The sequence below is a fragment of the Rana temporaria genome, chromosome 7 (genome assembly GCF_905171775.1).
Source record: "Rana temporaria chromosome 7, aRanTem1.1, whole genome shotgun sequence".
NCBI classification, from domain to species: domain Eukaryota; kingdom Metazoa; phylum Chordata; class Amphibia; order Anura; family Ranidae; genus Rana; species Rana temporaria.
In genome coordinates, this window is record NC_053495.1 from 205356049 (window position 1) to 205380042 (window position 23994).

At 47.0% G+C, this 23994-nt stretch overlaps 1 protein-coding gene and 1 pseudogene across 1 annotated transcript in view; one reads left to right on the plus strand and one right to left on the minus strand.

Moving 5' to 3' along the window:
• The window catches only part of LOC120946255 (mucin-2-like), a 90957-nt gene that overhangs the window by 41917 nt on the left and 25046 nt on the right, over positions 1 to 23994 (plus strand). The window contains exons 10-19 of the mRNA XM_040361085.1: positions 345 to 493; positions 624 to 1095; positions 1805 to 2058; positions 2203 to 2634; positions 2887 to 3282; positions 3389 to 3582; positions 6788 to 6849; positions 8713 to 8894; positions 17883 to 20257; positions 23597 to 23658. Of these exons, the coding sequence (XP_040217019.1) occupies positions 345 to 493; positions 624 to 1095; positions 1805 to 2058; positions 2203 to 2634; positions 2887 to 3282; positions 3389 to 3582; positions 6788 to 6849; positions 8713 to 8894; positions 17883 to 20257; positions 23597 to 23658 (4578 nt within the window). The remainder of the gene's footprint in view (positions 1 to 344; positions 494 to 623; positions 1096 to 1804; positions 2059 to 2202; positions 2635 to 2886; positions 3283 to 3388; positions 3583 to 6787; positions 6850 to 8712; positions 8895 to 17882; positions 20258 to 23596; positions 23659 to 23994) is intronic.
• Positions 16091 to 16221, minus strand: LOC120946323 (annotated as a pseudogene).

A 23994-nucleotide genomic window follows, 5' to 3' on the forward strand; every position in this document is an offset into this window, starting at 1 on the left:
ATTAGAAAATTCGGAAATTCTAAATTCCGAAAATTCGGAAATTCGGAAAGAACTAATTTGTCAAAATTCATTTTAAAACGAATTTGGAACTAAACAAATTACACATGTCTAGGGGGCTGTGCAGAGATTCCTGACAACATCACAGCACCCGTCCTGATGTAAGCAGTGGGTTGGCTCTTGGGAGGAGTTATGCAAATATCAAAATACCTTGATGGGTGGGTGTCAATCTGGAGAGGTGGGCGTTCCTAGGCAGGCGGTATTTGCATGCAGACCTCCCTAGGTAACGCCCACATGTGATGATGGAAAGGCAGCAAAGTTTAGATATTTCTGTGTTTTCTCCACAGTCCCGGTTCCACAGAAGCCAACAATACGGCAATATTCCCGGATGACGATATTAGTGACGCAGGTGTACAGGAAGCCTTTGATACGAATTCGCGAGACAACGGCACCATAGAGGGCATCCCTATACTTTATGATAACACAACAACTCCAGGTAGGTGAAACCCTAAAGGAATATTCATTAAATACATTTTATAAGTAGCAAGAAAAAGTCACTATTATCATAGAAAATATGGGAGTATTACCAGAGATCCACATATATTAATTTAAGAATCCCCCTAAAGCCGGATCCATCCCCTATGTGTTACAGAAACTATCAGTACCAGATGCGCCCCCACCCCCGCATCACCGCAGCACCGCATCACCACATCACCGCATCAGCACAACACCCCGCATCACCGCAGCACTGCATCACCACAGCACCGCATCACAGCAGCACCCCGCAGCACCGCATCACCGCAACACACCACAACACCCTGCTTCACCGCAACACCGCATCACTGCAACACACCACAACACCCCGCATGACCGCAACACACCACAACACCCCGCATCACCGCAGCACCGCAACACACCACAACACCCCGCATCACCGCAACACACCAAAACACCCCGCATCACCGCAACACCGCAGCACCGCAACACCCCGCATCACCGCAGCACCGCAACACCCCGCATCACCGCAACACTGCAATGCACAATCGGTGGTGCGGAGCATGTGCGGCCAGATCACAATAGGAAATCCTCTGTGGATAGGTATACCTCCAGTTAAAGCTGAATTTGAATATGCTCATATTTTGTTTCCGTGTTCCTCAAGCACCCACAACTACACCTGCCCTACCTACAACTACAGAAGTACCAACTACAACTGCCACACCTACAACTACAGAAGTACCAACTACAACTGTCCTACCTACAACTACAGAGGCATCAACTACAACTGCCCCACCTACAACTACAGAAGTAGCAACTACAACTGTCCTACCTACAACTACAGAGGCATCAACTACAACTGCCCCACCTACAACTACAGAAGTAGCAACTACAACTGTCCTACCTACAACTACAGAGGCACCAACTACAACTGCCCCACCTACAACTACAGAAGTAGCAACTACAACTGTCCCACCTACAACTACAGAGGCATCAACTACAACTGCCCCACCTACAACTACAGAAGTACCAACTACAACTGCCCCACCTACAACTACAGAAGTAACAACTGCAACTGCCCCACCTACAACTACAGAAGTAACAACTACAACTGCCCCACCTACAACTACAACAGTACCAACTACAACTGCCCCACCTACAACTACAGAAGTACCAACTACAACTGTCCTACCTACAACTACAGAGTTATCAACTACAACTGCCCCACCTGAAACTACAGAAGTAACAACTACACCTGCCCCACCTACAACTACAGAAGTAACAACTACAACTGCCCCACCTACAACTACAGAAGTAGCAACTACAACTGCCCTACCTACAACTACAGAGGCATCAACTACAACTGCCCCACCTACAACTACAGAAGTAGCAACTACGACTGTCCTACCTACAACTACAGAGGCATCAACTACAACTGCCCCACCTACAACTACAGAAGTAGCAACTACAACTGTCCTACCTACACCTACAGAGGCATCAACTACAACTGTCCTACCTACAACTACAGCAGTACCAACTACAACTGCCACACCTACAACTACAGAAGTAGCAACTACAACTGCCCCACCTACAACTACAGAAGTAACAACTACACCTGCCCCACCTACAACTACAGAAGTAACAACTACAACTGCCCCACCTACAACTACAGAAGTAGCAACTACAACTGCCCTACCTACAACTACAGAGGCATCAACTACAACTGCCACACCTACAACTACAGAAGTAGCAACTACAACTGTCCTACCTACAACTACAGAGGCATCAACTACAACTGTCCTACCTACAACTACAGAAGTAGCAACTACAACTGTCCTACCTACAACTACAGAGGCATCAACTACAACTGCCCCACCTACAACTACAGAAGTAGCAACTACAACTGTCCTACCTACAACTACAGAGGCATCAACTACAACTGCCCCACCTACAACTACAGAAGTAGAAACTACCACTGCCCTACCTACAACTACAGAGGCATCAACTACAACTGTCCTACCTACAACTACAGAAGTAGCAACTACAACTGTCCTACCTACAACTACAGAGGCATCAACTACAACTGTCCTACCTACAACTACAACAGTACCAACTACAACTGCCACACCTACAACTACAGAAGTACCAACTACAACTGTCCTACCTACAACTACAGAGGCATCAACTACAACTGCCCCACCTACAACTACAGAAGTAACAACTACAACTGCCCCACCTACAACTACAGAAGTAGCAACTACAACTGCCCCACCTACAACTACAGAAGTAACAACTACACCTGCCCCACCTACAACTACAGAAGTAACAACTACAACTGCCCCACCTACAACTACAGAAGTAGCAACTACAACTGCCCTACCTACAACTACAGAGGCATCAACTACAACTGCCACACCTACAACTACAGAAGTAGCAACTACAACTGTCCTACCTACAACTACAGAGGCATCAACTACAACTGTCCTACCTACAACTACAGAAGTAGCAACTACAACTGTCCTACCTACAACTACAGAGGCATCAACTACAACTGCCCCACCTACAACTACAGAAGTAGCAACTACAACTGTCCTACCTACAACTACAGAGGCATCAACTACAACTGCCCCACCTACAACTACAGAAGTAGAAACTACCACTGCCCTACCTACAACTACAGAGGCATCAACTACAACTGCCACACCTACAACTACAGAGGCATCAACTACAACTGTCCTACCTACAACTACAACAGTACCAACTACAACTGCCACACCTACAACTACAGAAGTACCAACTACAACTGTCCTACCTACAACTACAGAGGCATCAACTACAACTGCCCCACCTACAACTACAGAAGTACCAACTACAACTGTCCTACCTACAACTACAGAGGCATCAACTACACCTGCCCTACCTACAACTACAGAGGCATCAACTACAACTGCCCCACCTACAACTACAGACACTAAACCAACGTACTATATTAAACATTTTCGTGTAAGACTGGATTTGCCTTTCATAGACGCCTATAATAATTCTTCATCTCCAGAATACAAAGACCTTGAGAACAAAGTTAAGAACGCTGTGAGTATAAGAATGTTTTTTCGTCCTAAATACTATTTGGGGTTTATTTTTGACATTTATGAATTTTAATTTTAATTAACCTAAATACCCTATATTGCAAATAGTCTTGCATAAAAGTACATCAGGTTACTCATACACGTGTAGCTGAATGTCTCAGAGGATGGAGTCACCCCTCCCTCTTTCCTAGCAGAAATAGTATTAATCTGGGTTTTCAGTTAGATACAGGCAGCCAGCAAGCATGCAGGCCCTGCGCTGCACCCGCAATGAGTGTGATGCAAACTGATGTTGACATCACAGCCAGGCACAGAGCATGCTCACAGATTCATTTTCAAGGTGCGCAACGGCAGCCATATTTCTCTCCAAATTCCTTTAAACAACTTGAATACCAGGGGCCGGATTCAGAGAGATCTGCCTATCTCTCGGCGGGCGTAACGTATCTCAGATACGTTACGCCGCCGTAAATTAGGGCGCAAGTTCCGTATTCAAAAAGAACTTGCGCCCTCTGTTACGGCAGCGTAACGTATGCGGTCCGGCGTAAGCCCGCCTAATTCAAATGTGGATGATGTGGGCGTGTTTTATTTAAATTTAGTGTGACCCCCATGTATTTGACGTTTTTTTTACGAAAGAATACCAGTGCGCATGCTCAAAATTACGCCGCAAATCGTCAATGCTTTAGACGTGAACTTAACTTACATACAGCTCTATTTGCGAACGACTTACGCAAACGACGTAAAATTTTCAAAATTCGACGCGGGAACGACGGCCATACTTAACATAGGATACCCCTCATATAGCAGGGGTAACTTTACGCCAGAAAAAGCCTAACGTAAACAACGTAAAAAAAATGCGCCGGGCGGACGTACGTTTCTGAATCGGCGTATCTACCTAATTTGCATGTTCAACGCGGAAGTCTAGGGAAGCGGCCCTAGCGGTCAGCGTAAATATTGCACCCTAAGATACGACGGCGTAGGATCTTAGGGAAATTTATGCGTAACTGATTCTATGAATCAGGCGCATAGATACGACCCCGCACACTCAGAGTTACGACGGCGTATCCGGAGATACGCCGTCGTAACTGCTATCTGAATCCGGCCCCAGGTCTTTTGTGTTTTTACAAGCTTAAATTAGTATTTTTTTTTTTGCTAGAAAATTACTTATAAGCCCCAAACATTAAAATATATATATATACAGTATACACACTTTTTTTTTTTTTGCAGAGACCCTAGGGAAAAAAATGGTGATTGTTGCAATTTTTTATGTCACCTGGTATTTGTACAGGGGTTTTTCAAACACAATTTCTTTGGGAAAAAATATCTTTAGACCACTTGAAGACCAGGCCTTCTTTGTTTTTACAAGTTTAAATTGGTATTTTTTTTGCTAGAAAATTACTCATAAGCCCCAAACTTTATGGCCCAGATTCACAGAGAGCAAGGCGCACATTACGCCGCCGTAGAGCAAACACTGTACGCTACGCCAACGCAGCGCAGAGAGGCAAGCAATGCATTCAGCAAACCAGTGCTCCCAACGCTGCGCCAGCGTGGCGTGGGTTTAGAAGGCGTACGCCGGCGTAGGTGGAAGTGGGCGTGACCCCATGCAAATGATGGGCCGAGCGCCAGACAGGTACGTATCACGAACTGCGCATGCGCCGTGACGTGGACGCACCCCCCTGCGCCTGCTCATAACCACGCCGGCACAACTGCCTAAGATATGCCAGATCACTGTGTACGCCGTGAACATAACGTACGCCCAGCCAGACACGCGTCCAACGCACAATACGCCGGCTTGTGTTCCCTGGTGCAGACCTGAGCATGTCTGTTGCCGGGTTGCACCTCCTTTATGGGGAATAACTTTACGCCGGACGTACAACTTACGCGCATCTCGCGTAGCATGCGCCGGGCACACGCATGTTTGTGAATCGCCGTATTTCCCTCATTTGCATGTTTGAATGGCTAATCAATGGGAGTGGCACTATGCTCCCAGCCTAAATGTGCGCCCACGCTACACCGGCGTAAGCAAGATACGTCGGTGGGGTGTAGCCTGTTTTTAGGCGCATTTTAGTTTGTGGGTCTGGCGCACAGATACGACGGCGCACATTTGCACTTACGTCGCCGTAACTTGTTATACGTCGGCGTAAGTGCTTTGTGAATCTGGGCCTATGTATATATATAAATAGGTGGATTCACAAAGACTTAGGCCGGCGTATCAGTAGATACGCCGGCCTAAGTCTGAATTTACGCCGGCGCTAATTTAAGCGTATTTTGGAAACCAGATACTCTTAAATTAGGCTCAGATACGAGCGGTGTAAGTGTCTTACACCGTCGTATCCTAAAGTGTAATTTTTCGGCTGACCGCTAGGTGGCGCTTCCATTGCGGTCGGCGTAGAATATGTAAATCACTAGATACGCCTATTCACGAACGTACGCCCGACCGACGCCATTTACAGATACGCCGTTTACGTAACGCATTATCAGGCCTAAAGTTATTCCATCAAATAGCTGGAATAGTAATGTTAAGTATGGCCGCTGTTACCGCGTCGAAATTCGAAATTTTTACGTTGTTTGCGTAAGTCGTCCGTGAATAGGGATTTACGTCATTTACGTCCACGTCGAAACCAATAGGCCCGTGCGGCGTACTTTGCCGCAATGCACACTGGGATATGTAGGTGGACGGCCCATGCGCCGTTCTTAAAATACATCAATCACGTAAGGTCACCCCCCCATTACCATAAAACACGCCCCCTCAGCTAAATTTAAATTAGGCGCCCTTACGCCCGCCCGATTTACGCTACGCCGCCGTAACTTATCAGACAAGTACTTTGTGAATCATGTATTAGCCACGCTAACTTACGGCGGCGTAGTGTAAACATGATACGCTACGCCGCCGCAAAGTTAGGGCGGGCTGTGTGAATCCAGCTAAAAATGTTTGGGGCTTACCTGTACGTGCTTATGCCCAGCCGTGCCGCTCTGTCGGCGTATATCGTTGTGCGGCGGTCCTTAAGCAACAATCCCCATTTTATTCTCTAGGGTCTCTGCTGTAAATATAATGTTAGGGGGGGGTTCTAAGTAAATTTATAGCAAAAAATACTAATTGAAACTTTTAAACAAAAAGCACCGTAAAAGGCGCGGTCAGCGGGCGGATACCTCTTAGGTCTTGAAATGTTCTCATTAGAGATCGGTATCATTGATTATATTTATTCTCTTTGCAGTGTCTGTTCTTTATTCGTCGAACAAAACCGAAGTGTATAGAGGTCATTGTAATAAACTTCAGGTAAGTCAACCCAATGTTATTATATGGGGGAGGGGTGGTGTAGAGGGGTCTGGGTGAGGCCCCCCACCCCCCTAACTTCCAGCACTTGGCCTCCAACCAGACGCTTGAAAGTTGAAGTTTTAATCATCTCATATTTTGCCATCCCTGTTGCCACCTTTTCTTGAAGCTGAACCTGAACACTTTGGGGGCAGAGGGCACATTTTTTCGGTAGTATACACCAGGGTTCGACGAACCCCGGGCGCCAGGTCGTCATTGCGACTAGAATTTGCGACCTGGCGCATCCTGTGTCTCCGTGCGCCCCCGCCCAGCGCGATCGTGTCGGGCCCGGCCGGTAATTTTGCGTCCTTCTTCAGGCCTATGCTTTTTTTTCTGTTATCTGGTGCCATCTTGTGGTGGACGTTGGTATGACAAGACAACCAGCAATGCTAATGGAGCTTTCCCTGTCTGTTTTCACTGCCATCTCCTTCCCTCTAATTAGAACCCCCAAACATTATATATATTTTTTATTCTAACACCCTAGAGCAGTGGTCATCAACCCTGTCCTGCAGGGCCCACTAACAGGCCAGGTTTGCAAGATAACTGAAATACATCACAGCTGATATCATTTGCTCCTCAGTGATTGCAGTATTCTAGACTGCATCTCCCCAAGGTAATACATAAAACCTGGCCTGTTAGTGGGCCCTGCAGGACAGGGTTGATGACCACTGCTCTAGAGAATAAAATGGCAGTCGCTGCAATACTTTCTGTCGCACCGTATTTGCGCAGCGGTCTTACAAGCGCAATTTTTTTGGGAAAAAATATCCTTGTTTTAATTAAAAAATAAGACACCAGTGAAGTTCATTTTTTTTATATAGTTAAAGATAATGTTACGCCAAATAAATTGTTACCCAACATGTCACTCTTTAAAATTTCGTCCGCTTGTGGAATGCCGACAAACTTTTACCCTTTAAAATCTCCATAGGCGACATTTAAGAAATTCTACAGGTAGCATGTTTTGAGTTACACAGGAGGTCTAGAACTAGAATTATTGCTCTCGCTCTAACGATCGCGGCGATACCTCACATGTGTGGTTTGATCACCGTTTTCATATGCGGGTGCTACTGAGTTATGCGTTCGCTTCTGCGCCCGAGCTCGCAGGACGGGGCGCATTCCTGGCTCCTAACTTTTTTAGCTGGCTCCTAGAATTTCCTAATTTCCGAAATTCTAATATTCCGAAATGTCGAATTTGGAAATTCGAAAAATTCGTAAATTAAAAAATTCGGAAATTAAAAAATTTGGAAATCCGAAAATCTGAAAATCCGGATATGTAAAAATTGGTAAATTGGAAAATTTGGAAATTCCTGAATTTTTGGATTTTCGAATTTTGGAATTTGGAATTTGCGATTTTCTAATCTCCGATTTTCTAATCTCTGATTATCGAAATTTAGAACTTTCGAAATTTAGAATTTCCTCATTTCCATATTTCCGAAATTTAAATATTCGGAAATTTCGAATTTGGAAATTCGAAAATTTGGAATTAGAAAAATTTGGAAATTAGAAAATTCGGAAATTCTAAATTTTGAAAATCTGAAAATTCGGAAATTGAAAAAAAATTCGGAAAGAACTAAATTTGTCAAAATTCATTTTAAAACGAATTTGGAACTAAACGAATTACACATGTCTAGGGGGCTGTACAGAGCTTCCTGGCAACATCACAGCCCCCGTCCTGATGTAAGCAGTGGGTTGGCTCTTGGGAGGAGTTATGCAAATATCAAAATACCTTGATGGGTGGGCGTCAATCTGGAGAGGTGGGCGTTCCTAGGCAGGCGGTATTTGCATGCAGACCTCCCTAGGTAACGCCCACATGTGATGATGGGAAGGCAGCAAAGTTGAGATATTTCTGTGTTTTCTCCACAGTCCCGGTTCCACAGAAGCCAACAATACGGCAATATTCCCGGATGACGATATTAGTGATGCAGGCGTACAGGAAATCTTTGATACGAATTCGCGAGACAACGGCACCATAGAGGGCATCCCTATAATTTATGATAACACAACAACTCCAGGTAGGTGAAACCCTAAAGGAATATTACGTAAAGCGGTATTAAAGTGTTACTAAACCCACAACAGGTCTGTAGATGCAGCAAAGCAAAATTGTTATACTCACTGTGGAACCGAAGGGGTTAGTCCTCCACATTTGATCCTGTCTTCTCTGATCCTCCCCATCTTTCACCGTCCCCAATCCATCTCCTGACTGATAGAACAGAGTCTTGAGGACAGGCTGGCTGCACATGCTCAGTTTGGTTTTTATTGCTAGAAAGATTATCTTTTTTTGCTTTTGGAAGGGTGGATGTGATCAGCACAGGGCCAACCAGCACTGTCCAGACAGAAGGTCAGGGGGTCCCGCAGCCTCATAGGACAGTCAGAGGAGATTGAAAACTCTTCCTACAAGCTTAAACCAGGCACTGATAAGAGTCACAAGACTGCTATATACTGCTGATGAGGAAAGGTATTTATAGTTTATATTCACTAAAATAATTACATTTCAATGTCCTGTGTACTGTGGGAGATCACATATAGTGAAAGTGGAGTCCTGGGGAGATCAGATATAGTGAATGCAGAGTCCTGGGGAGACCAGATACATACCCCCCAACCCGCCCGGATTCTGCGGGAACTTCCCGCACAGACTGCATGTTCCCGCAGCCCTGCAAAGGGTTTCCCACACAGGAAGGAGATGAAAGGTCAGAGGGGAGACATGCTTAATGGCAGCTGAAGTGAAGAGGAGATCCCCCCCCCCCCCCGCTGAACAACTTTTCGATCCGAGGCAATCCCCCCCCCCCCCCCGCGCGCGCTCAACAATCTCGATCCCGATCCGCGGCTGTCCCCCCCCTCAACAACTTTTCGATCCGCGCCCCCCCCCCCCCGCTCAGCAAGAATGTCCCGTAGTAGATTTTTGAAATGTTGGGAGGTATGCAGATATAGTGAATTCAGGGTCCTGGGGAGACTAGATATAGTGAATGCAGACTTCTGGGAGAGCAGATATAGTGAATGCAGAGTCCTGGGGAGACCAGATATAGTGAATGCAGAGTCCTGGGGAGACTAGATATAGTGAATGCAGAGTCCTAGGGAGACCAGATATAGTGAATGCAGAGTCCTGGGGAGACTAGATATAGTGAATGCAGGCTTCTGGGGAGACCAGATATAGTGAATGCAGGGTCCTGGGGAGAACAGATATAGTGAATGCAGGGTCCTGGGGAGACTAGATATAGTGAATGCAGGCTTCTGGGGAGAGCAGATATAGTGAATGCAGGGTCCTGGGGAGAACAGATATAGTGAATGCAGGGTCCTGGGGAGACTAGATATAGTGAATGCAGAGTCCTGGGGAGACCAGATATAGTGAATGCAGACTTCTGGGGAGAGCAGATATAGTGAATGCAGAGTCCTGGGGAGACCAGATATAGTGAATGCAGACTTCTGGGGAGAGCAGATATAGTGAATGCAGAGTCCTGGGGAGACCAGATATAGTGAATGCAGAGTCCTGAGGAGACCAGGTATAGTGAATGCAGATGTAACGGTCACCACCGTTTACGACCTTCCATCCCAGTCACGACAACAGCTCATCTGACACACAGACAGACCAGCAGGCATCCCATTTTCCCAGAATCAAGACGAGACACGCTCTGTGCTTGTTCCAAATGTAATGACACTTTAATGATTTCTTCTCAGCTTTTTATATAGTACAACAGGTCACAGAATTTACAGGAACAATCAAACTGGCCCCCCCCCCCTCATCACACACTAAGGCTAATTACTAAACATTCTTTAATTAATAACAACAAAACCTTCACCCACTCCGTCTCCTAGGCAGACGTTTCGTCTCCGCATACAGAGACAGTGTTATCACACATAACAGTTTTTAGCATGCATAATTATAGGTCTGGGATTAACACCTGTCCGTTACAACACCTTTACACAAGGACAATGGACTGCCTCCCAGGCCCTGATTCAATTAGCATGTCACTAGAAATCATAGAATATTCTTTGCAGGCATTTTAAGGAATATACTGTAAAACACTATCCATGCCAGAACAATCCAACATCTTGCAGTGTCTCAAAATCCTGCAATACGAACTGTCAGTGATGTCCCATCTCATGTAATACATGAGTTATGATTCACTTGCCACTCCATGCCCAAAGGGCACAGAGTGGACTCAGACCCAAGACTTATCAGGGAGGCTGACACAGGAGTATCCCCCATCCTCACAAAGTCTCTGGATGTCCCGGGTCATTCCTTTACATCTCTCCCCTTTCGGTGGGAGACTGACACAGGAGGAGACCCCGAACGGGTTGACTCCGAAGTCAGTCAGTAGATCCAGTCCTCCAATGCTGGTATCCATACCGTACCCCAAATAAATTGCTCCAAACAGAGCATTACTCACCCAGCCAACCTCTGTCTCTCTCAGAGAATCTGCCTGCCGCTGGGGAGAGGCCTGGACTGGCCCTTCTCCCTGGAGTCCTTTCCGCCGCTGGAGAGAAGACAGGGTGACTGGGCTCAGTTCATCATGCTGCTGGGGATCTGGGCCAACTGGCCACCATTCCTGGGGTATTCCAGTGGAGACTGAAGTCCCATCCACTGGTAGTAGAAAATCCCCTGATGCTTGCAAAGCAAAGCCGACATCCCCCTGTCTCTGTGACGCACCATTTTCTGGGGTTGTGTCAGTGGAGACCACAGTCCCATCCACTGCCACAGGAACTCCCTCTTCTGCTAGGTGAGAGCCAAGACTTGTGGCACTCTGCTCCGTTGCCAGCCCTTCTGCTGGGTCGCTTTGAGGGGGGACCACAGTCCCATCCCCCGATGTCAGCTCAAGCTGCAGTTGTGTGCCGCAGCCAGTATCATCCTGCTCTGCTGCCAGGGATTCAGCTGGGGGTAAATGCTTTACCACCACAGCATGTTGCTGGGGAGAGGGGCCAGTTGCCCCGGCTCCCTGGAACTCCACTTCCATGGTGACTGGCATCTGTACCTCTCCCCTCTCTTCAGTTGGTGCTGCTGTGACTTCTGCTGCTGCAGCACCTCTTTGCTCCAGCCAAGTGGCATCCACAGCCGCTATAACCCGGTCTATGATCTCCGGTGGAGGATTAGGTCCATACTGTGCCAGTCCACGTCTAACAGCCCGGTCCCAAAACTCTTCATCGGGTGTCCTGTCTGTTACGCTGGGCCTCTCAGCTCTATCCATTTCAACAAGTTGTGCGATAATGTCCCTTCTCTTACGGTTGCTGGCCGATCTGCCCCGGCTCTCCAGTAAGTCCTTGAGGGAAGAGAGCTTCAGCCGTTCATACAGCGTCTCCATCGTCCTGTGTCCTTGTCGCCGTCCTTTAAGCGATGGAATTATCCCACTGCTGTGCCACCACTGTAACGGTCACCACCGTTTACGACCTTCCATCCACGACAACAGCTCATCTGACACACAGACAGACCAGCAGGCATCCCATTTTCCCAGAATCAAGACGAGACACGCAGCTCTGTACTTGTTCCAAATGTAATGACACTTTAATGATTTCTTCTCAGCTTTTTATATAGTACAACAGGTCACAGAATTTACAGGAACAATCAAACTGTCCCCCCCCCCCTCATCACACACTAAGGCTAATTACTAAACATTCTTTAATTAATAACAACAAAACCTTCACCCACTCCGTCTCCTAGGCAGACGTTTCGTCTCCGCATACAGAGACAGTGTTATCACACATAACAGTTTTTAGCATGCATAATTATAGGTCTGGGATTAACACCTGTCCGTTACAACACCTTTACACAAGGACAATGGACTGCCTCCCAGGCCCTGATTCAATTAGCATGTCACTAGAAATCATAGAATATTCTTTGCAGGCATTTTAAGGAATATACTGTAAAACACTATCCATGCCAGAACAATCCAACATCTTGCAGTGTCTCAAAATCCTGCAATACGAACTGTCAGTGATGTCCCATCTCATGTAATACATGAGTTATGATTCACTTGCCACTCCATGCCCAAAGGGCACAGAGTGGACTCAGACCCAAGACTTATCAGGGAGGCTGACACAGGAGTATCCCCCATCCTCACAAAGTCTCTGGATGTCCCGGGTCATTCCTTTACATCTCTCCCCTTTCGGTGGGAGACTGACACAGGAGGAGACCCCGAACGGGTTGACTCCGAAGTCAGTCAGTAGATCCAGTCCTCCAATGCTGGTATCCATACCGTACCCCAAATAAATTGCTCCAAACAGAGCATTACTCACCCAGCCAACCTCTGTCTCTCTCAGAGAATCTGCCTGCCGCTGGGGAGAGGCCTGGACTGGCCCTTCTCCCTGGAGTCCTTTCCGCCGCTGGAGAGAAGACAGGGTGACTGGGCTCAGTTCATCATGCTGCTGGGGATCTGGGCCAACTGGCCACCATTCCTGGGGTATTCCAGTGGAGACTGAAGTCCCATCCACTGGTAGTAGAAAATCCCCTGATGCTTGCAAAGCAAAGCCGACATCCCCCTGTCTCTGTGACGCACCATTTTCTGGGGTTGTGTCAGTGGAGACCACAGTCCCATCCACTGCCACAGGAACTCCCTCTTCTGCTAGGTGAGAGCCAAGACTTGTGGCACTCTGCTCCGTTGCCAGCCCTTCTGCTGGGTCGCTTTGAGGGGGGACCACAGTCCCATCCCCCGATGTCAGCTCAAGCTGCAGTTGTGTGCCGCAGCCAGTATCATCCTGCTCTGCTGCCAGGGATTCAGCTGGGGGTAAATGCTTTACCACCACAGCTTGTTGCTGGGGAGAGGGGCCAGTTGCCCCGGCTCCCTGGAACTCCACTTCCATGGTGACTGGCATCTGTACCTCTCCCCTCTCTTCAGTTGGTGCTGCTGTGACTTCTGCTGCTGCAGCACCTCTTTGCTCCAGCCAAGTGGCATCCACAGCCGCTATAACCCGGTCTATGATCTCCGGTGGAGGATTAGGTCCATACTGTGCCAGTCCACGTCTAACAGCCCGGTCCCAAAACTCTTCATCGGGTGTCCTGTCTGTTACGCTGGGCGTCTCAGCTCTATCCATTTCGACAAGTTGTGCGATAATGTCCCTTCTCTTACGGTTGCTGGCCGATCTGCCCCGGCTCTCCAGTAAGTCCTTGAGGGAAGAGAGCTTCAGCCGTTCATACAGCGTCTCCATCGTCCTGTGTCCTTGTCGCCGTCCTTTAAGCGATGGAATTATCCCACTGCTGTGCCACCACTGTAACGGTCACCACCGTTTACGACCTTCCATCCACGACAACAGCTCATCTGACACACAGACAGACCAGCAGGCATCCCATTTTCCCAGAATCAAGACGAGACACGCAGCTCTGTACTTGTTCCAAATGTAATGACACTTTAATGATTTCTTCTCAGCTTTTTATATAGTACAACAGGTCACAGAATTTACAGGAACAATCAAACTGTCCCCCCCCCCTCATCACACACTAAGGCTAATTACTAAACATTCTTTAATTAATAACAACAAAACCTTCACCCACTCCGTCTCCTAGGCAGACGTTTCGTCTCCGCATACAGAGACAGTGTTATCACACATAACAGTTTTTAGCATGCATAATTATAGGTCTGGGAGCAGACCTGGGATTAACACCTGTCCGTTACAACACCTTTACACAAGGACAATGGACTGCTTCCCAGGCCCTGATTCAATTAGCATGTCACTAGAAATCATAGAATATTCTTTGCAGGCATTTTAAGGAATATACTGTAAAACACTATCCATGCCAGAACAATCCAACATCTTGCAGTGTCTCAAAATCCTGCAATACGAACTGTCAGTGATGTCCCATCTCATGTAATACATGAGTTATGATTCACTTGCCACTCCATGCCCAAAGGGCACAGAGTGGACTCAGACCCAAGACTTATCAGGGACGCTGACACAGGAGTATCCCCCATCCTCACAAAGTCTCTGGATGTCCCGGGTCATTCCTTTACAGCAGAGTCCTGGGGAGACTAGATATAGTGAATGCAGGCTTCTGGGGAGATCAGATATAGTGAATGCAGGGTCCTGGGGAGATCAGATATAGTGAATGCAGGCTCCTGGGGAGACCAGATATAGAGAATGCAGGCTCCTGGGGAGACCAGATATAGTGAATGCGGGCTCCTGGGGAGACTAGATATAGTGAATGCAGGGTCCTGGGGAGACCAGATATAGTGAATGCAGAGTCCTGGGGAGACCAGATATAGTGAATGCAGGCTCCTGGGGACACCAGATATAGTGAATGCAGGCTCCTGGGGAGACCAGATATAGTGAATGCAAGGTCCTTTTTTTTGTTGAAAAGCCCATGGCGTGCAAAACACACCCAAAAACTCCACCCGGTGCAAAAAAAAATGTGCACACACATAAAGAGTGACACAAAAACGTGCAACGGGTGCTACGTCAATCAGTCCTCCATAAAGAAGGACCTGACCCTGATCCCCCGGGGCGTTAGGCTCCAGACGGGGACTGAAGTACTCAACTGGTCCGAGCAGCCGAAGCCGACAGGGACCCCATTCTTTGGAGGGTCTGCCGAAACGGAACCCACCCAAGTACTTGGTGGGGCTCCCCCGAAGGGAGACCCCATGAGAGCAGGCGAACTAAGCCAGAAGGCCATGTCCACTCCCAAGACGTCAGGGCAGGCCCGAGGACCGGCACCCTAACCACTCTGTGACAAACATGACACCAAACAAAAAAATACATAAAGTGACAAACACAGGGGTAAATTAAAAGAGAGTGGGGGAGAAGAAAGATGAGGAGAGTGAGTGGAAAGTGACCATCGTGCGATACGATGGCCGGCCCTCCGGCCAGGAATCAAAAATTCCTCTGGTCCCAGCCAAAAGGCCCGGCCCTAGAGGCAGGTGTGAAAAGTGTGTAGTGGAGATGTGACCAAGGTGCCATACTTGAAGTGCCCTCTCAAACACTTGTGCAAAAACGGCACCCCTGGACTGCCACCCCAGGGGCACATCTCCATAGGCTTTTCAACCAGCCCTGACCAACAGCCCGGACCAGCAGCACCCATCCCAGCCAGGAAGGTAGGAGCTCTGAGAGATTGGGGAGAGCCCACGACAACAGGCTACTCCCATCCCTCCCTCCTAATCACGTTCGGGAAATACTAACCGCTCCCCCGGTGGGAAGGAGGAGCTAGTGTTCTCTCCCGAACAACTGACCGGGGCAGGTACCACAAAATCCAGGCCAGAAGGCCATTGACCCGGCCCTTCAGCTTCGACCGCATGATTCTCCGTCCAAATCAGAAGACTTTCACCTCCACGCCGTGTACTAGGGACGGTTAGCATAGCGCCCCCTCCTGGCAACTGATAAGAACAGATACTACACTTGATCTTAGCCAAAAGGCAGAGAATTCCCCCCAACACCCCCCCCCAGTTCAAAACCTTCCCCGCCAACCCTCCAAGTAAACACCCCCCCCTTGCCAAATCCCCCCTCCCAGCACAATTTCCAACCCCCCTCCTAGTACAAGTCCTTCCTGCAAAATTTTCCTTCCAAGTACACCCCCCACTCCAAATCCCCCCCAGCACAATTTACCCCCCCAACACCCCCCTAGTACAAATCCTTCCCACCAACCCTCCATGTACACCCCCGCACTCCAAATCCCCCCTGCCAGCACAATTTCTCCTCCCTAACATCCCCCCAGTACAAATCCTTCCCGCCAACCCTCCAAGTACACCTCCCCACTCCAAATCCCCTCTCCCAGCACAATTTTCCCCCCTCCCAACACCCCTCCAAGTATAAATCCTTCCTGCCAAATTTCCCCTTCAAGTAAACACCCCCCCCCACACCAAATCCTGTCCTGTAGATGAAGCAGTTAGGGGGACGAGACAAACCATTTACTATTGATTAGGGGGGGTGCTTATAATGATCAGGTTTTATTTATTTATGTAAAACCTTTATCCCAGGTACAAATACACTATATTATCAAAAGTATTGCCTGCCGTTGCACGCACATGAACTTTAATGGCATCCCAGTCTTTGTCCGTAGGGTTCAATATTGGGTTGGCCCCGCCCTTTGCAGCTATAACAGCTACAACTCTTCTGGGAAGGCCGTCCACAAGGTTTTAGGAGAGTGTCTATGGGAATGGTTGACCATTCTTCCAGAAGAGCATTTGTGAGGACGAGAAGGCCAGGCTCGCAAAGTTCCTTCACCCCAAACTCGCTTATCCATGTCTTTATGGACATTGCCTTTTATAACTTCATATTTAATATATATATATGGTACATAGGTATGCGGTTTCCATATTAGGATGGATTAATTACCAAGACCTGAGAGACGGAGCAAAACCTAAACTACAATTGAGACCAGCAGGTTTGGTAGTCTCCAATTCTCAAATCCATCTAGTCTCTATTTTGTAGAACTCTCTAATCAAAATTTCCTCCCCTAGAGTTTTGGGGAACCACCACCAAGACCCGAACCCAACGGGGGGGTCCCTATCGTGTTCCAAACTCACATGCTGGTGGGCCAATGGAGCTTTGAGATGATAGGTGAAGATTTCATAGATGTGGTCCTACAAGCCCCTAAGTACTGACTGAATGTTTTTTCCGACATAGAAGGATTCGCAAGAACATCAGATGACATAAATTACAACTAAACTATATTTTTTTTTTTTGTTTCAGTTTATTAATGTTGTCCCTTTGCCATGCCCCTCCCCCTCCTTTTTTTGGCATAAAATACATAAATTACAGCTTTTTGGTTTTCGATTTGATAATTTGATACAGTTTTAAATTAGGTGTATGAGTAGCAAGAAAGAGAAACTATTATATAAAATATGAGGGCATTACATTAATCCACACATGTGATAATGGCAGAGTCCCCCCTCCCCCACCCCCGAGGTCGGCTTCACCCTGATATGAAATAAACACGCAGTAATAAGAAGCGTCTTTTCCCCACTTCACCACAACACACCGCAATGTACAATCGGTGATATGAGGCCAGATCACAATAAGAAATCATCTGTGGATAGGCAAACCTCCATTTTATCTGCTAATATTCTGCTCTCCTTGTTATTCAGCGCCCACAACTACAGAAGTGCCAACTACAACTACAGAAGTGCCAACTACAACTGCTCCACCTACAACTACAGAAGTGCCAACTACAACTACCACACCTACAACTACAGAAGTACCAACTACAACTGCCTCACCTACAACTACAGAAGTGCCAACTACAACTGCCACACCTACAACTACAGAAGTACCAACTACAACTGCCTCACCTACAACTACAGAAGTGCCAACTACAACTGCCTCACCTACAACTACAGAAGTGCCAACTACAACTGCCACACCTACAACTACTGAAGTACCAACTACAACTGCCACACCTACAACTACAGAAGTACCAACTACAGAAGCGCCAACTACAACTGCCCCACCTACAACTACAGAAGTGCCAACTACAACTGTCCCACCTACAACTACAGAAGTACCAACTACAAGTGCCCCACCTACAACTACAGAAGTACCAACTACAACTGCCCCACCTACAACTACACAAGTGCCAACTACAACTGCCACACCTACAACTACAGAAGTACCAACTACAACTGCCCCACCTACAACTACACAAGTACCAACTACAACTGCCACACCGACAACTACAGAAGTACCAACTACAACTGCCCCACCTACAACTACACAAGTGCCAACTACAACTGCCACACCTACAACTACAGAAGTACCAACTACAACTGCCCCACCTACAACTACACAAGTACCAACTACAACTGCCACACCGACAACTACAGAAGTACCAACTACAACTGCCCCACCTACAACTACACAAGTACCAACTACAACTGCCACACCGACAACTACAGAAGTACCAACTACAACTGCCCCACCTACAACTACAGAAGTACCAACTACAACTGTCCCACCTACAACTACAGAAGTGCCAACTACAAGTGCCCCACCTACAACTACAGAAGTACCAACTACAAGTGCCCCACCTACAACTACAGAAGTGCCAACTACAACTGCTACACCTACAACTACAGAAGTACCAACTACAACTGCCCCACCTACAACTACACAAGTACCAACTACAACTGCCACACCGACAACTACAGAAGTACCAACTACAACTGCCACACCTACAACTACAGAAGTACCAACTACGACGGCCACACCTGCATCAACTACTACTGCAGGAATGACTACAAAGCCTGCACCAACTACTACTGCAGGAATGACTACAACACCAGCAGCAACTACTACTGCAGGAATGACTACAACTCCTGCAGGAATGACTACAACACCTGCAGCAACTACTACTGCAGGAATGACTACAACTCCTGCAGGAATGACTACAACACCTGGATCAACTACTACTGCAGGAATGACTACAACACCAGCATCAACTACTACTGCAGGAATGACTACAACACCAGCAGCAACTACTACTGCAGGAATGACTACAACTCCTGCAGGAATGACTACAACACCTGCAGCAACTACTACTGCAGGAATGACTGCAACTACTGCGGGAATGACTACAACACCTGGATCAACTACTACTGCAGGAATGACTACAACACCTGCATCAACTACTACTGCAGGAATGACTACAACTCCTGCAGGAACGACTACAACACCTGCATCAACTACTACTGCAGGAATGACTACAACTCCTGCAGTAACGATTACAACACCCGCAGCAACTACTACTGCAGGAATGACTACAACACCCACAGCAACTACTACTGCAGGAATGACTACAACACCCGCAGCAACTACTACTGCAGGAATGACTACAACACCCGCAGTAACTACTACTGCAGGAATGACTACAACACCCACAGCAACTACTACTGCAGGAATGACTACAACTCCTGCAGAAACGACTACAACACCCGCAGCAACTATTACTGCAGGAATGACTACAACACCTGCAGGAATGACTACAACACCTGCATCAACTACTACTGCAGGAATGACTACAACACCCGCAGCAACTACTACTGCAGGAATGACTACAACACCCGCAGCAACTACTACTGCAGGAATGACTACAACACCTGGATCAACTACTACTGCAGGAATGACTACAACTCCTGCAGGAACGACTACAACACCAGCATCAACTACTACTGCAGGAATGACTACAACACCTTCAGCAACTACTACTGCAGGAATGACTACAACTCCTGCATCAAGTACTCTTGCAGGAACAACAACTTCAACTAGAACTGCAGAACAAACAACTACAGCAGCACAGAGCACAACTTCAACAGCTACAACTACAGTTGCACCTATGCCCCCAACTACTAATCAAAAAATGTATGAATACAACTTCCATTGTAGAATGAATCTGACATTCATAGACGCATATAATAATACTTTATCCCAAGAATACAAGGAACTTACTTCAATATTTGAGAGATTTGTGAGTATCAGAACATCTGTTATTGGCCTAAATATTATCAGGAGTTTCTTAAAGGGTTATTAAAGGTATTTTAAAGGGAGAAAAAATAGTAAATAATCTTCACCAAAAGATTACAATGACTCTTTAAATCACCTTTGGCTTAACAACAGGGGCGGACTGACCATTCAGGCACTCGGGTACTGCCCGAGGGCCCCCCCCCCGCCACTAGGGGGCCCCATCAGGGTTGCCAGCCTCAGTAAAACCAGGGACAGTATTTAAAAATCAGTGTTTTAAAAAAAATCCCAAGATTATAGCTGCCCTGTCTTACCAGTACCTTTTCAGTGGGGTAGATTCAGGTAGGGCTGCGCACTCTTACGGAGGCGCAGCGTTCCGTTTTTACGCTACGCCTACGTAAATTACTTGCGCTACGCTTCATTCACGAAGCAGCAGCAAGGACGTCATTTGCTTCAACGTGAACGTAAATGGCGTCCAGCGCCATTCACGATTCACTTACGCAAACGACGTAATTTTCAAAAATATAGCGACGCGGGAACGACGGGTATACTTAGCATTGGCTGCGCCTGCTAATAGCATGAGCAGCCTTACGCAGAAACCGACGAACGCAAACGACGTACAATTCGAACGCCGGGCGCGCGTACGGTTGTGAATCGGCGTGAGTATGCAATTTGCATACTCTACGCTGACCACTACGGGAACGCCACCTAGCGGCCAGCGTAAGAATGCAGCCTGCGATACGACGGCATAAGAGCCTTATGCCAGTCATATCTTAGGCTGCAGTCGGCGTATCGAGCTTTCTGAATACAGAAAGTCGATACGCCGGCGCTACTTAGCAATTACGCTACGTATCTATGGATACGCAGGCGTAATTGCTACCTGAATCTACCCCAGTGTGTGTATACTGTGTGTGTATACTGTGTGTGTCTGTGTCTGTATACTGTATATACTGTGTGGCCCCATAATCTATTGCCTGGGGGCCCCATAATCTACTATTTCTACTTAATGCAATCTCCTGTTTTGGGGCCGAGGGACCCCAGAAGAGGAGGATCGGGGCCACTCTGTGCAAAACGAACTGCACAGTGGAGTAAAGTATGACATGTATGTTATTTAAAAAAAAATAAAACGGGAACCTTTACAATCACTTTAAACTCGGAGAAGGCGTTGTGACTTCACTTTGCAGTTCTGAGTCGATCACTCAAAATATTGAATCACCTAGGAGCTCTAGCAATGGGATCCATATTCATCTTAGTACCAATGCCAATTATAGTGTATGTCCAGCTAAAACTTTATACATTTTTTTGCATGGAGTTAAGAAGGTTTAGAACCTCTGTTAGCTGTGTTTTTTTAGCTTTCCAGTGTTCTGTCAAGTTCTCCAACCCGTCAGAAACTTCAACCGCTGAACTTCCGGTTTATTTAACCACTAAAGGACCGCCTAACGCCGATATACGTGGGCAGAGTGGCACGGCTGGGCACAATCACGTAGCTGATTGTTACATGCCTAGCCGTAGGTCGCGGGCGTGCTCCCGCGGTGCGCGCCCGCGGCCCGGTCCAAAGCTTTGTGACCGCGGCCGCAAGACCCGCGGACCCGATCGCCGCCGGAGTCCCGCGATCGGTCCCCGGAGCTGAAGAACGGGGAGAGCTGTGTGTAAACACACCTTCCCCGTTCTTCACAGTGGCGCTGTCATTGATCGTCTGTTCCCTGATATAGGGAAAGACGATCAATGACGTCACACGTCCAGCCCCGCCCCCCTACAGTTAGAAACACATATGAGGTCACACTTAACCCCTACAGCGCCCCCTAGTGGTTAACTCCCAAACTGCAATTGTCATTTTCACAGTAATCAGTGCATTTTTATAGCATTTTTTGGTCCCAAAAATGTGTCAAAATTGTCCGAAGTGTCCGCCATAATGTCTCAGTCACGAAAAAAATCGCTGATCGCCGCCATTATTAGTAAAAAAATAAATAAATAATAAAAATGCAATAAAACTATCCCCTATTTTGTAAACGCTATAAATTTTGCGCAAACCAATCGATAAACGCTTATTGCGATTTTTTTACCAAAAATAGGTAGAAGAATACGTATCGTCCTAAACTGAGGATTTTTTTTTATATATATTTTTGGGGATATTAATTATAGCAAAAAGTAAAAAATATTTTTTTTTTTCAAAATTGTCGCTCTATTTTTGTTTATAGCGCAAAAAAAGGTGATCAAATACCACCAAAAGAAAGCTCTATTTGTGGGGGAAAAAGGACACCAATTTTGTTTGGAGGCCACGTCGCACGACCGCGCAATTGTCAGTTAAAGCGACGCAGTGCTGAATCGCAAAAATTTATTCTTCTACCTATTTTTGGTAAAAAAAAATCGCAATAAGCGTTTATCGATTGGTTTGCGCAAAATTTATAGCGTTAACAAAATAGGGGATAGTTTTACTGCATTTTTATTAATAATAGTTTTTTTTTTTACTACTAATGGCGGCAATCAGCGATTTTTTTCCAGACTGCGACATTATGGCGGACACATCGGACACTTTTGACACATTTTTGGGACCATTGTCATTTTCACAGCAAAAAGTGATATAAAAATGCATTGTTTATTGTGAAAATGACAATTGCAGTGAAGGAGTTAACCACTAGGGGGGCGCTGTAGGGGTTAAGTGTGACCTCATGCGTGTTTCTAATTGTAGGGGGGCGGAGCTGGACGTGTGACATCAGTGATCGTCATTCCCTATATCAGGGAACAGACAATCAGTGACACTGCGACAATGAAGAACGGGGAAGGTTTGTTTACGCTCACCTCTCCCCGTTCATCAGCTCCGGTGACCGATCGCTGGACACCGGTGGCGATCGGGCCCGCTGGTCCCACGGGCGCGGTTACGGAGCTTTGGACCGGGTCGCTCGCAACCCCACGGCTGGGCTTAAAGAGACACGTACAGGTACGTGATTGTGCCCAACCGTGCCATTCTGCCGACGTATATCGGCGTGAAGAGGTCCTTAAGTGGTTAAATAAACCGGAAGTGACGAGGTTGGAGTTTCTGATGGGTTGGAGATATTGACAGAACACTGGGGCTCTGGCAGAGACATCTTGCCTGACTTCCTGGTGGAAAAAAAAAAATGGGAAGTGAGAGAAACTCAAAAAAAAGGGACATAGAAAGATGTAAAAATCGCACAGGGGCCTTTCTCTACACTACTAAAAAATAAAAAAAATATTTCTGCCTTTGTAGATATTGGAGATTTTCCCTCACTTCCTGTCTATTAAAAATGTTGTCATCAGCACAGGAAGTGAGCCTTTAAATGTAGAGATGACAAATCCATGTGAGTAATTCTGTACATTCTCCTTGCAGGCGCTCCAACTCATTCTAATACGGCTCCCTGACTGTCGGAAGGTCAAGATAATAAATTACAGGTAAGTTATCCCAATGCTATTGTATGGGGGAGGGGGTGGTGCACAGGATTCTGGGTAAGGCTGCTGTTAAACGGACGTTCAGTGGCAGTTGGATGTTTTTTTCAATGTTATCTTATGTGACCGTGTACACAGTCTCGTTTACAGTCGTTTTTTAGGCAGTTGCTTTCAACAGCGTTTCTTTGAAAGCAAAAAAATTAGTTCAGACGCTGAGAGTTCCACGTTTCAGACGCCAAACGCGGCTAAACGCGGTACCGGCGTTTAGCCGCGTTCAGGCCCGGACTGGGACAAAAAAAAACGCAGCGGCGGTTAATGATGGGATGTGGGGTTCCAGCACCT